At 37.1% G+C, this 12,407-nt stretch overlaps 1 protein-coding gene across 1 annotated transcript; it reads left to right on the top strand.

Annotated features, from left to right (window-relative positions):
* The first annotated feature begins 6,248 nt into the window (after positions 1 to 6,248).
* Positions 6,249 to 11,361, top strand: LOC121533027 (claudin-18-like). Its single transcript, XM_041838793.1, is given in 4 exon segments — positions 6,249 to 6,468; positions 10,042 to 10,206; positions 10,400 to 10,544; positions 11,196 to 11,361. Coding segments are annotated over 4 exon segments (696 nt in total).
* Positions 11,362 to 12,407: the final 1,046 nt, after the last annotated feature.

The following is a 12,407-nucleotide window of genomic DNA, read 5'->3' as shown; positions in this document are numbered from 1 at the left end:
GCTTTGGATAAAAGGCGTCTGCTAAATGGTATATTATTATTATTGTTACTCTTTCTGTCACTTTCTATCACAGCAAATATATAACGTACTTCTGTCAAAGTGAAATACGTTTCCAAATCAAATATATAACGTACTTCTGTCAAAGTAAAATACGTTTCCAAATCAAATATATAACGTACTTCTGTCAAAGTAAAATACGTTTCCAAATCAAATATATAACGTACTTCTGTCAAAGTGAAATACGTTTCCAAATCAAATATATAACGTACTTCTGTCAAAGTAAAATACGTTTCCAAATCAAATTTCGGCTACTATAACGGACAGATATTTTAAAAATCAGAAACCTACATATTCTGTTGGATAAATCCACTTAATCTTCTGTATGTTACATTCAATGACCTGAAATGACCAATATTTAGTGTCTCTCCGAACACAGGTGTCTGACTTTTCTTTTCAAGGTATCAGCCTTTTTTTAAATTTATTTTTTTATCTTTTCTTTTTTTTTTTTGGGGGGGGGGGGTAATGGATCAGCTTAATATTGCAGATATATTGTATCTTCTATCAATGTAATTATCTGCATCACTTCCAATCCCCCATGTTTTTTTTTTTTTTTTTTTTTTTTTATATATATACTCCCCTTTATTACTTTTCAACCCCACCATCCTTTCCCTACTTGGAGTAAATTAGTGAACAACAATGCCCAGGCCTCTACTTCCGGTCTATACTTACTATCTACACCTTATGGACAGAGTTAATTTTACAATAATTCTATTATATATATTTTTTTTATAAAAAAATTTTTATTGCTCCTGAACTTCTTCTACTCTCAACCTCTCCGATCATTTTCATGATGTCCATCCGGTTTGCTTCTATATGCCATATCTTTCTAACTGTGCTCTTTCCCAAAAGCTCCCAACATACAACCTATATACTTATTATGGACACAGTATGCTTACATTATTAGCTATCTTTGTTATTATTTGTTGTTATTTGTTATTAGTCCCATCCTTCAACTCTATTCAATACCTCCCATCTATCTCTTACATTTACATTACATTTACGTCATTTAGCAGACGCTCTTATCCAGAGCGACTTACAAATTGGTGCATTCACCCTATAGCCAGTGGGATAACCACTTTACAATTTTTATTTTTATTTTTTTTAGGGGCGGGGGGTAGAAGGATTACTTTATCCTATCCCAGGTATTCCTTAAAGAGGTGGGGTTTCAAATGTCTCCGGAAGGTGGTGAGTGACTCCGCTGTCCTGGCGTCATGAGGGAGCTTGTTCCACCATTGGAACAAGCTCTTAACACCATACATATAGGATTTCTATTTGCCATATATATTTCAACCGTACTGTGATGTTTTACAAAAGTTCTGAACCTTTCTATTCTCATTGCTTCTACAAATTGTGAATTAAAATAAACATTTTTGCTAAAAGTATTATTATATTATTGATTGATTGACTATGACTTTTCAGATCACCCAGTAATGCTATCTGCAAGGTTAGTTCCAGGTAAATAGTTGTGTCCAAAAACAAGCTACAAATGGACAGAACCAAAACAAATGATCTAATGATTCTGTCTCTTCACAGCAAAATCTGCAGAGCTGGGAAGATTGTATCCCCCATATAAATAACATTCTATTGGTAGCAAGAATTTTATATAATAATTTAAATTGAAAGATTCTTAATTTTTGAATCCGGTGTCGTTTTGCGTGTCAGTTCATAAACACTATGCCATGGGATCGGTACGTCAAAGATCTCTTCCCAACTATTTTGCAATCTATATGGGACGGCTGTCAATCCTTTGGTCCTTAAGTGAAACTGATATACTTTTTTATTTATCACAGTTTTCCTTAACCAATTATGTTCTTTAATGCAAGGCCGACAGACAAGATCCTTACTTTCTCCCCCTTCCACTTTCCTCTTCCACTTTTGCGGTAAGGCTGCAATTATTTGGTTGTAATTTTGGGTAGAGCAGACATTTCCATATGTTTTTGTCAGCTGTATGTGCGACATAACTCCACCAGTCCTACCGATGATATCATTTACGAAGATTATACCTTTTTTAAACATTCTGTCAAAAAATAAAGGTTTTTTGTCAATTAGTATATTTGAATTTAACCACAATATTTGTTGCATTATTTGTTCTGTCGTTTCTGGAGGATTAAATTGAAATTGCAACCAACTTTCTATGGCTTGTTTTAGAAATAGTGACATTTGGGAGATTATTTCCTTTTCAAATAACTGAAAGTGAGAGGTTGTAATCTGAATAAAGGGAAAAAGGCCTTTCTTGAACATTGGGTGAGACAATCTTACTAATTTGCTTGAGAACCAGTTTGGATTTAAGTATAACTTTTGTATGACTGAAGCTTTTAGTGATAGGTCTAATGCTTTAATATTTAATAATTTCTGTCCTCCGAATTCATATTCATTATATAAATATGCTCTTTTAATTTTGTCTGGCTTGCCGTTCCAAATAAAATTGAATATTTTTTTCTCATATAATTTAAAAAACTGTTCGCTAGGCATAGGCAAGACCATAAGCAAATAGGTAAACTGGGATAATACTAAAGAGTTAATCAGGGTGATTTTTCCACAAATTGACAGGTATTTTCCTTTCCATGGTAGTAAGATCTTATCTATTTTTGCTAACTTTCTATTAAAATGTATTGAAGTGAGATCATTTATTTCCTTTGGGATATGTATTCCGAGTATATCCACATCACCATCAGACCATTTTATTGGTAAACTACATGGTAATGTAAAAATTGTATTTTTTAGTGATCCAATACGTAATATAGTACATTTGTCATAATTTGGTTGTAATCCAGAGAGGTTAGAAAATGTATCTAGATCCTCTATGAGGCTGTGGAGGGATTCTAGTTGTGGATTTAAAAGAAAACATGAATCATCAGCGTACAATGACACCTTTGTTTTTAAGCCCTGTATTTCTAATCCTCTGATATTATTATTGGATCTGATTTTAATAGCTAACATCTCGATGGCCACAATAAATAGATATGCCGATAGTGGACAACCTTGTTTCACTCCTCTTGACAGTTTAAAACTTTCTGAGAAATAGCCATTATTTACTATTTTACACCTAGGGTTACTATACATGATTTTGACCCATTTTATAAGAGATTCTCCAAAATTGAAATGCTCCAGGCATTTATATATAAACCCTAGTCGAACTTTATCAAATGCCTTTTTCGAAGTCTGCTATGAATAGCAGGCCTGGTTTCCCATATTTTCCATAGTGTTCTATTGTTTCCAATACTTGCCTTATATTATCTCCAATGTATCTTCCATGTAAAAAACCTGTCTGATTAGAATGAATAATATCCGACAATACCTTTTTAATTCTATGCGCTATACATTTTGCTAGGATTTTTGCATCACAACACTGAAGTGTAAGGGGCCTCCAATTTTGTAAATGGACTGGATCTTTATATTTTCCACTTGTATCCTGTTTCAGTAATAATGAGATCAGACCTTCTTCTTGAGTGTCAGATAATCTACCATTTACATAGGAGTGGTTAAAACATGCTAATAACGGTCCTCTTAGTATATAAAAAAGGTTTGGTATACCTCGACTGGTATGCCATCCAACCCTGGAGTTTTCCCAGACTTAAAGTCTTTAATTGCATCCAGAAGTTCCTCCTCTGTAATTTCACCTTCACATTAGTCTTTCTGTGTGGCTGTTAATTTGACATTATCAATAGAAAAAAAATCTCTACAATTAGCTTCAGTTAGAGGAGATGGAGGCGACTGAAAAGAAAACATATGCTTAAAGTACTTTGTTTCTTCCTTCAAAATATCATTTGGTGAATTATGGGTGACTCCGCCAATTTTAACCAGTTTCATTAAGTTCTTTTTGGTAGCATTCCTATGTTGAAGATTAAAAAAGAATTTTGTGCATTTTTCCCCATATTCCATCCAGTTTGCTTTATTTTTATAATATATTACACTTGATCTTTCTTGAATAAGTTTCTCCATTTCTTTTTGTTTTTCCTCTAATTTATTCTGAGCCTCTATGTTACAGTTTTTATTGCCATCTATCTGTTCTGTTAGACTTTCTATTTCCTTTGTTAGTATAAACTCTTTTGACCTAAATTGCTTTTGTTTTCGAGATGAGTACTGAATTGCATGGCCTCTAAAGGCACATTTAAAGGTGTCCCATACAATAAGGGGTTTCGCTGTACCTATGTTATGTTGGAAAAAGTCAGTTATAAATTCCTTTGTTCTAATTATAAATAAATTATCATCCAATAGGCTTTGATAAAATTTCCAATATCCTCGCCCACGTGGAAATTCAGTAAGAGTAATGTATATGCCTATTATATGATGGTCCGACCGCATTCTGTCCCCTATCAACACTTTTTTTTACTTTTGGTGCCAACGAGAATGAGGTAAGAAAGAAGTCAAGACGACTAGCTTGATTCAGTCTCCGCCATGTATATCTCACTAGATCAGGATATTTAAGCCTCCATATATCTACTAGTTCTAATGTATCCATGACATTCACAATTTCCTTAAGAGCATGTGGGTGATTGTTTGTGGTGTGATTTCCTTTACGGTCCATTGAGCTATTTAAAACAGTATTATAATCCCCCACCATAGTAATATTGTCTTGAGTTGCTTGCAGGCTTGATAATTTATTATATATATTGTCAAAGAATTGTGGATCATCATTATTTGGTCCGTAAAGGTTAATGAGCCATATCTGTTTATGGTCCAATAACATATTTAAAATAATCCATCTACCTTGTGTATCTATTTGTACAATTTGCACATTCGGATCGAAATTACTATTAATTAATATCACCACCCCTTTTGAATTTCTTTGCCCATGGGAGAAGTATATTTCCCCCCCCCATTCTTTTTTCCATGCTACTTCATCTCGAATTGTTGAATGAGTTTCCTGTATACAATAGATATTATATTCCTTCTCTTTGAGCCATGTAAATATTGTTCTTCTTTTGTTATTATCAGCTAAGCCATTACAATTATAACTGGCTATACTTATTTCACCATACACCATAATGAGATACAAGTTTCAAGTCTATTTATCATTATATATGTTTGTAAATTTACCAATAAAAAATAGCGTAATGATTGAGTGTCCATATAGCTGTACCGTGATATTTGCATTGCTACGGAGCAACCCTTCAATTGTTCTCCACTAATTCCCCCGCTAAAGCCCCTCCCCATCCCAAGTTATCAGCCTTTGTCAAATGGGTTTCAGTTCTCCACAATGATACAATCATATCAGTTTTTTCTGTTTACCTTAGCTTGGCTGGCTGGCTGGTGGTGATACAGAACTACAGTGTGTCAATAGCATCACCAGGTATCTCTATCAAAAAGGGACAGAAACGGGCACCAAACATAGAAACAAAAGCAGCAAATGCTTTTCTATCAACATCTGCATTTGAAGGACGCATTAGATACTTCCAGATTATCCTTGATTTTAAGGCATGAATGTAAAAAGTGCTTGTATAGAGGAATACCTGACTTCATGTTGCTTGCTACCATGTGTGGGCATCAAATATACAACAAGTTAAATACTGTAGGTTGAGTTTTTATTGACTTTATTAATAATTAATTAATTAAATGAAATACTTTTTATTATTATTTTATTGTCCATTGACTTCTAGGTTCTCAGATTAGTTTGGGTAAACCCCCGGCTAAATGTGGAGTATCAATTTAGAAATTGAATACATAGTCTTCTTATCGAAGTATCGGTCAACCTCTTAACTTCCTGGGTGATCGTTACTCCTAATGTAGCCTCCTACGCCCCACCCAAAGGTACAGCTACGTCCCAAATGGCACCCTATTCTTTATATTATAGTGCACTACTTTTGACCAGAGACCATAGTCAAAAGTAGTGCACTATATAGGGAATAGGGTGCCATTTGGGACGCATACCGATGACTTGGCAGCAGTGGGCAAACACAGAAGGACAGATGTAACAGTCCTCTATGAGGTCAAGCCTGCCAGTATCAGATTCACTTCAAACACAGCGAGTCTGAAGCCCAGTCTCTGTGTTGGCATTGGGGCATTAGAAACACACAGGAGCTGAGAGACTCCGCAGAAGCCAGGGTTCAGATTTTTTTAAGAGTTATTTTTACCTACCGAGAGAGAAGAAGGTTGTGATAGCGTTGAACGTTAGCTTTACCACAGAGAGAGAGGCAGGTTCTGAGTTGGTTTCCCACTGACAGAGAAGACAGAGAGCCATCAGCATCATGGCGGCGACCCTGTGCCAGGTGATGGGCTTTATTCTGAGCCTGCTCGGTGTGGCTGGGATTATAGCCGCCACCGGGATGGACCAGTGGGGGACGGAGGACTTGAATGACAACCTTGTGACCTCCGTTTTCTCCTACTCAGGACTCTGGAGATCCTGCGTCCGACAGAGCTCCGGATTCACAGAGTGCCGACCCTACTTCACCATCCTGGGGCTACCAGGTACGTACGCTATGCCAAATATCCTGATAAAAGGTCGACTGAGACCAAAACATTGGTGATTAGATCCATTAAATGGTTGGCATCAAGATCACTGACGTGCTGGAGTTTTCCTCATTTTCAAACGTTCACCATGCCAACCTTACTTCCTGGGGCTACCAGGTGCGGCGAACGCCATTGTCCTCACACGGCAGCAGCAGCAGGCTCTACTCTACACAGTAGTGACCAGAGCAACAAGTTGACATGACATGAGCTCTTTGACAGAACATGTAGAAGTAACTTGTTGATTTACTGTGAGAGTTTAGTCACTCAGTTATTATGGATCCAGTTCAACAGTTAATTGAATGCAACTGACTAAAGTAAGTTGGACAAATTCCCATTTTATGTTACATAAAGCCAAGAAAGTCAGGAAAAGTAGGACATTAGTTTAGGGAATGTTAACTTACATAATGTTGGAATAGATGGACATTAGTTTAGGGTGGGTTAATTTACATAATGTTGGAATAGATGGACATTAGTTTAGGGTAGGTTAATTTACATAATGTTGGAATAGATGGACATTAGTTTAGGGTAGGTTAATTTACATAATGTTGGAATAGATGGACATTAGTTTAGGGTAGGTTAATTTACATAATGTATGAATAGATGGCAATATTGATTAATTAGTAAAAGTCACACCTCTGGGGGGATAGACTCAGAATCATGATTGAGAAATAGGTAAATATTGTCGTGTGGTGATTGGGAAATGTCTAAATACTTTGGATTTTGTTTCCTGAGAACCACATATGAAAAGAAGGTCAGGCGAGGCACACCCTTACTCGTACTGAAAATACAACCGTTGCCCGAAACTGTGACAGCAACTGATAAAACATTTTTGCAAACACCTCATAAGGTTATTTCCCTGTTCAAGAGTACATAGTGATAAGAACCAGAGGATTGACAGCCATTTCATGACTTCATTTACATCATGAAGCCAAGGAGTGGTTTGACATCGAACAAAAAGGGAACCTAAAATGGCCGCCGCAATGGTTGGCTTATCGGCTTTATGCTGGGTGTATTGGGCCAAGTTTTGATATCTGCTGCCACAGCTATGTGGGGTTTACAGGACCATTATTTCTTAGTTGTAACATCTCAATCGAGCTTTGTACGTCGAGTACCTCTCAAAGGTGTGGCTCTGTCTAGAAAATATATTACATCTGTTTATATAAGTAGACATTAATAAGTGGTATAAAACATTTTTTTTTTTTTTCACTTGACTTTGAAACAAACCATTTTGAGCATTTCTAATCTAGTTTCTTCAGCAGCGTTTGATCTTTAACAGTGCGGGTTAAAGGCAGGAAGTGAGATTATCTTCCTGGGAAACAAAATATAGTTTAGTCAGTGGGTCATTTTAAGGAGTAGAGTTCAAGGCAATGATCCATAAAAGGTAAAGTTTGTTTTTGTCTCACAAAATCTAGTTTTATTGATTCAAACAACTTTAATAGATCAGATCGATCTTTAATTGATGCTAATTACGTTTTTTTTTTATCCCCATAAAAATCTGTCTGTTTAAACTAGAGATATTTGTTTTTGCACTGGCTGCATCTTAATCCACCACATCCGCCGATGTAAGCCTTCCGCATCTGCAGTGGAACGTGATAGCCCTGTTCGTCACAAGATATCCCGAAAAATCGGTCTTCTCATGAAAATGTCTGTAGCATCCGAACGGTTTGGCATAACAACTAATGTGACCCCACTATGGAAAGGGGAGACTTTCACGAACACAATGGTATTTTTCAGCCCCCACAAGTGTCACGGGACTCGTCTGAAGGCAACCCGTTACCGGTAAAAAATAAATAATGGAAGTATGGAAGTAGTTCTGTGCCCTCCCCCCCAAAAATAAGGGGTTAAATATGTGTCCAAAAAAACTACAATATTTTCTGATCTTTCTTACATCTCCTAGATATAGGACAGACACTTCGAAACCTAATTCCTTATGATACATTTTTTTGAATGTCTATTTTGCAATTTATGAATGTGTTATTTCATACGTTTCTATGGGCTATAGCAGTAAAGACCAAATTCAATATTTTATCAATTAATTATATATATTTTTAATTGATACCTGCAGGGGTCCTAAAATTCAAAACCAAATAGCTAAATGATCCATGGTATGACCTTCTTAAAACAATTCCAAATGTTAGCTTAGTAGAGACCCCCAAAAGGCTTAGACTTTTAGGGGTTAAATAATTTGTCAAGAGCAGGAAGTGAGATTATCTTCCGGGCACAAAATATAGTTAAGCGGCCCCTCAAAACAGGAGTACTATACAGTGCCTTGCAAAAATATTTATCCCCCTTGGCATTTTTCCTATTTTGTTGCATTACAACCTGTAATTTTTATTTGGATTTCATGTAATGGACATACACAAAATAGTCCAAATTGGTGAAGTGAAATGAAAAAAATAACTTATTTCAAAAAATTCTAAAAAATAAATAACGGAAAAGTGGTGCGTACATATGTATTCACCCCCTTTGCTATGAAGCCCCTAAATAAGATCTGGTGCAACAAGTACCTTCAGAAGTCACATAATTAGTTAAATAAAGTCCACCTGTGTGCAATCTAAGTGTCACATGATCTGTCACATGATCTCAGTATATATACACCTGTTCTGAAAGGCCCCAGAGTCTGCAACACCACTAAGCAAGGGGTACCACCAAGCAAGCGAATACTTTCGCAAGCCACTGTAGGGCCCTAATCAATACAATAAAACAGGAGTACTATAGGGCCCTAATCAATACAACAAAACAGGAGTACTATAGGACCCTAATCAATACAACAAAACAGGAGTACTATAGGACCCTAATCAATACAACAAAACAGGAGTACTATAGGACCCTAATCAATACAACAAAACAGGAGTACTATAGGACCCTAATCAATACAATAAAACAGGAGTGCTATAGGGCCCTAATCAATACAACTTTTTTTGTCTTTTGAATGTAGATTTTAGAATAAATGTAGTTTTTAGCTTTTTTAAATGTTGGAACTGTCACGACTTCCGCCGAGGCTGCCCCCCCCCCCTCCTGGTTCGGGCAGGCTTCGGCGTTCGTCGTCACCGGAGTACTAGCTACTGCCGATCCCATTCTCATCACTCCACTTGTCATGTCTTGTCAATCACACACACCTGGTGCTCATTCCCCTAATTAGTATGTGTATAAGTGTTCTCTCTGTTCCCCTTGTCTTTGTGAGTGATTGTTTCATTGTGAGAGCCAGGAGCTCGGTTGAGCTACTCTTCCATTTGTTATTGCCAAGGTGGAATATTTCCCTTGTAATAGTTTCGTTTTGACGCTGGGTGCGTTTTATTTATGTAAACGGAATAAACTCTGGACTTCGGCGTTTCACCTCCTGCGCCTGACTCCTTCATTCACACCTCGTCACAGGAACGTCTATGATTTACATTAAACTCCACAGTACTTTGGTAGATGTACAGAACACTAATAGGAAAGCAGTACTTATAGGATACACAAAATAACGGGACACCTAAGTTTAAATTGAAGACTAGTTTATCTGACTGTATGTTTTGGTTTGACCCGTAGCTATGCTCCAAGCTGTGCGGGCCCTGATGATAGTGGGGATAGTTCTGGGAGCCATCGGCTGTCTGATCGCCATCTTTTCCCTCAAGTGTCTGAAGATGGGGAACATGGAGGACAACATCAAGGCTACCATGACGCTGACCTCTGGGGTCATGTTACTGCTCGGAGGTGAGGTGACGTTGTGGTAATGTTTTGGTAATGTTTTTGGTATTGATTTTCATAACTGGCAAGCAAAATCATTCTGATTCAATTTGGGTTTAAAGCCACAAAAATAAAAATGTCCGTGATCTGAAAATGACAATGGACAATAGTCTTCTTCTTCTTTCTAGCAAACATGTCCATGTAATTTCCATCCTCCTAGGTGTTTGTGGCATTGCTGGAGTGTCTGTCTTTGCCAACCTAATCGTTACCAGCTTCCGGTTCACCACCTATGCAGATGGTGGATATGGAGGAGGAGGATTAATGGGGGGAGGGTTAGGAGGACTTGGAGGATCTCTCACTCCCAGGTACATTAAAGCCCTCATGCAGTCTTTAAAATGTAGTTTATTATCGCTGTAGTCTAATAAGCCAGTGTTGTTGTTGTTTTTTATTGACGAACAGTAACTCCAAATATATTTTTGTACCATTTGTGCCATTGAAATGCTCGGTCTAATTGTGTGGGCGTGTCAACACAAATGTAAATATATTTACATACACAGCCCTGATTGGCGGATAGGATCGTCTAGACTCTAGAGCCTACCCCGCTTACCCCTTTTTAAAGTAGGAGGATACATATGCAAATAAAAGATGACTGGTCATTGATCATAATAATCAGATTAGATTGTGATGTTTTTTTTTTAAACTGCACTGCCCCTTTAACTGCAACATGAGAAGGATTCAGTTTTGCTGCATCCCAAATGGCATCCTATTCCATATATAGTGCACTACTTTTGACCAGAGCCCTATGGGATGAGATATGGAATTTGTTTCTATTAGTGGACATGAACAAGTGGTATAAAACAAATATGTGGGCCCTGGTCAAAAGTAGTACGATATGTAGGGAATAGTGTTCCATTTGGGAGGCAACCTTGGTTTATTAGCTGGTATCAATCAGAAGGTCGTGATGCCAATTTGTCATTTTTTTTTTTATGTGGCAATGTATCTCTTTGGTTTCTCAGGTACACCTTTGGCTCCGCCCTCTTTGTGGGTTGGATAGGCGGAGCTGTGCTGGTGGTGGGCGGGGTTATGTTGTGCATGGCCTGTCGGGGGATGGTTCCACCAGAGGAGAAGAGACAAAAGTGAGTCGCATTTTATCCACCAGAAACGGGCTCATTCCCTCAATAGAAATGACATCATTCTCTTGGAAAAACACACAAGGACTTTCAAATACATGAACACACGCCTCGTACATGATCCATCAATGGCTTTATAAATGACAGTTACTGTGTGACCAAACTTTCAAGTAATTCCGGAATATTCCCATGTTATTCTTAATCGTTTAGTTCTTTCTCTCCTCAGTTATGGGATGGCCTACAAGCCTGCCTCCCACCACACTGCCGCGTACAAAGCTTCCACCAGACCCAGAGCGGCCTACGACGATTCTTTCAGAGCCCAGAGTATGGATGGAAGACAATCCAACCAGCAATATGTGTGAAGAACGTAACATTATGTACCAGTTAGGTTAAAGAGGTTCTCTGAAACTAAGCAAAAACTGTTTTAATGTATCGACGCCAATCTCATGTAGCTCTGAGGGGCTTAGAAGATTTCATAGAGTTGCTATAGAGGTTTCATAGAGGGTTGATATAGAGCAGGGTTCTTCAATTCCGGTCCTGGAGGGCCGAAACACTTCTGTTTTTTATTTCTACCTGGTAGTTAATTGCACTCACCTGGTGTCCCAGGTCTGAATTAGCCCCTGATTAGAAGGAGAGGATGAAAAACAGAGGTGTTTCGGCCCTCCAGGACCGGAATTGAAGAACCCTGATATAGAGGATTGCTATGAAGGAAATCAAATTTTTTTTTTTTAGGTTTGATTAGTTATTTTTGTACTTGGAGCTCCCTTATATTCTGTTTTTGTTATTCTGCATTTAAGGGGACAATATTGTAATTTTCTAATGCATCTGTATTAAAATAACCAAATATCCAGAACTTCATGTTTTTTTTATATACTCAAACACAGCATAAAATATATATATATATATATATATATATATATATATATTTAAAGGTTGACGAACAATGCATTTCTTCACACATTGATTTGAGAAATATTTCATTAATTATTCATTATTTATTCATAATGCAAATAAGAAATATTATGAATATTGGTAATTTCCTTTAAAATGAGAATAACAAATATATTAACAATAGCTATTTCAAAATCATTTTTAAAA

Source organism: Coregonus clupeaformis, chromosome 20, assembly GCF_020615455.1.
Source record: "Coregonus clupeaformis isolate EN_2021a chromosome 20, ASM2061545v1, whole genome shotgun sequence".
In the NCBI taxonomy this organism is placed as follows: Eukaryota; Metazoa; Chordata; class Actinopteri; order Salmoniformes; family Salmonidae; genus Coregonus; species Coregonus clupeaformis.
Note: the sequence above shows the minus strand (reverse complement) of the source record. Positions and strands in the feature narration are given on the sequence as shown.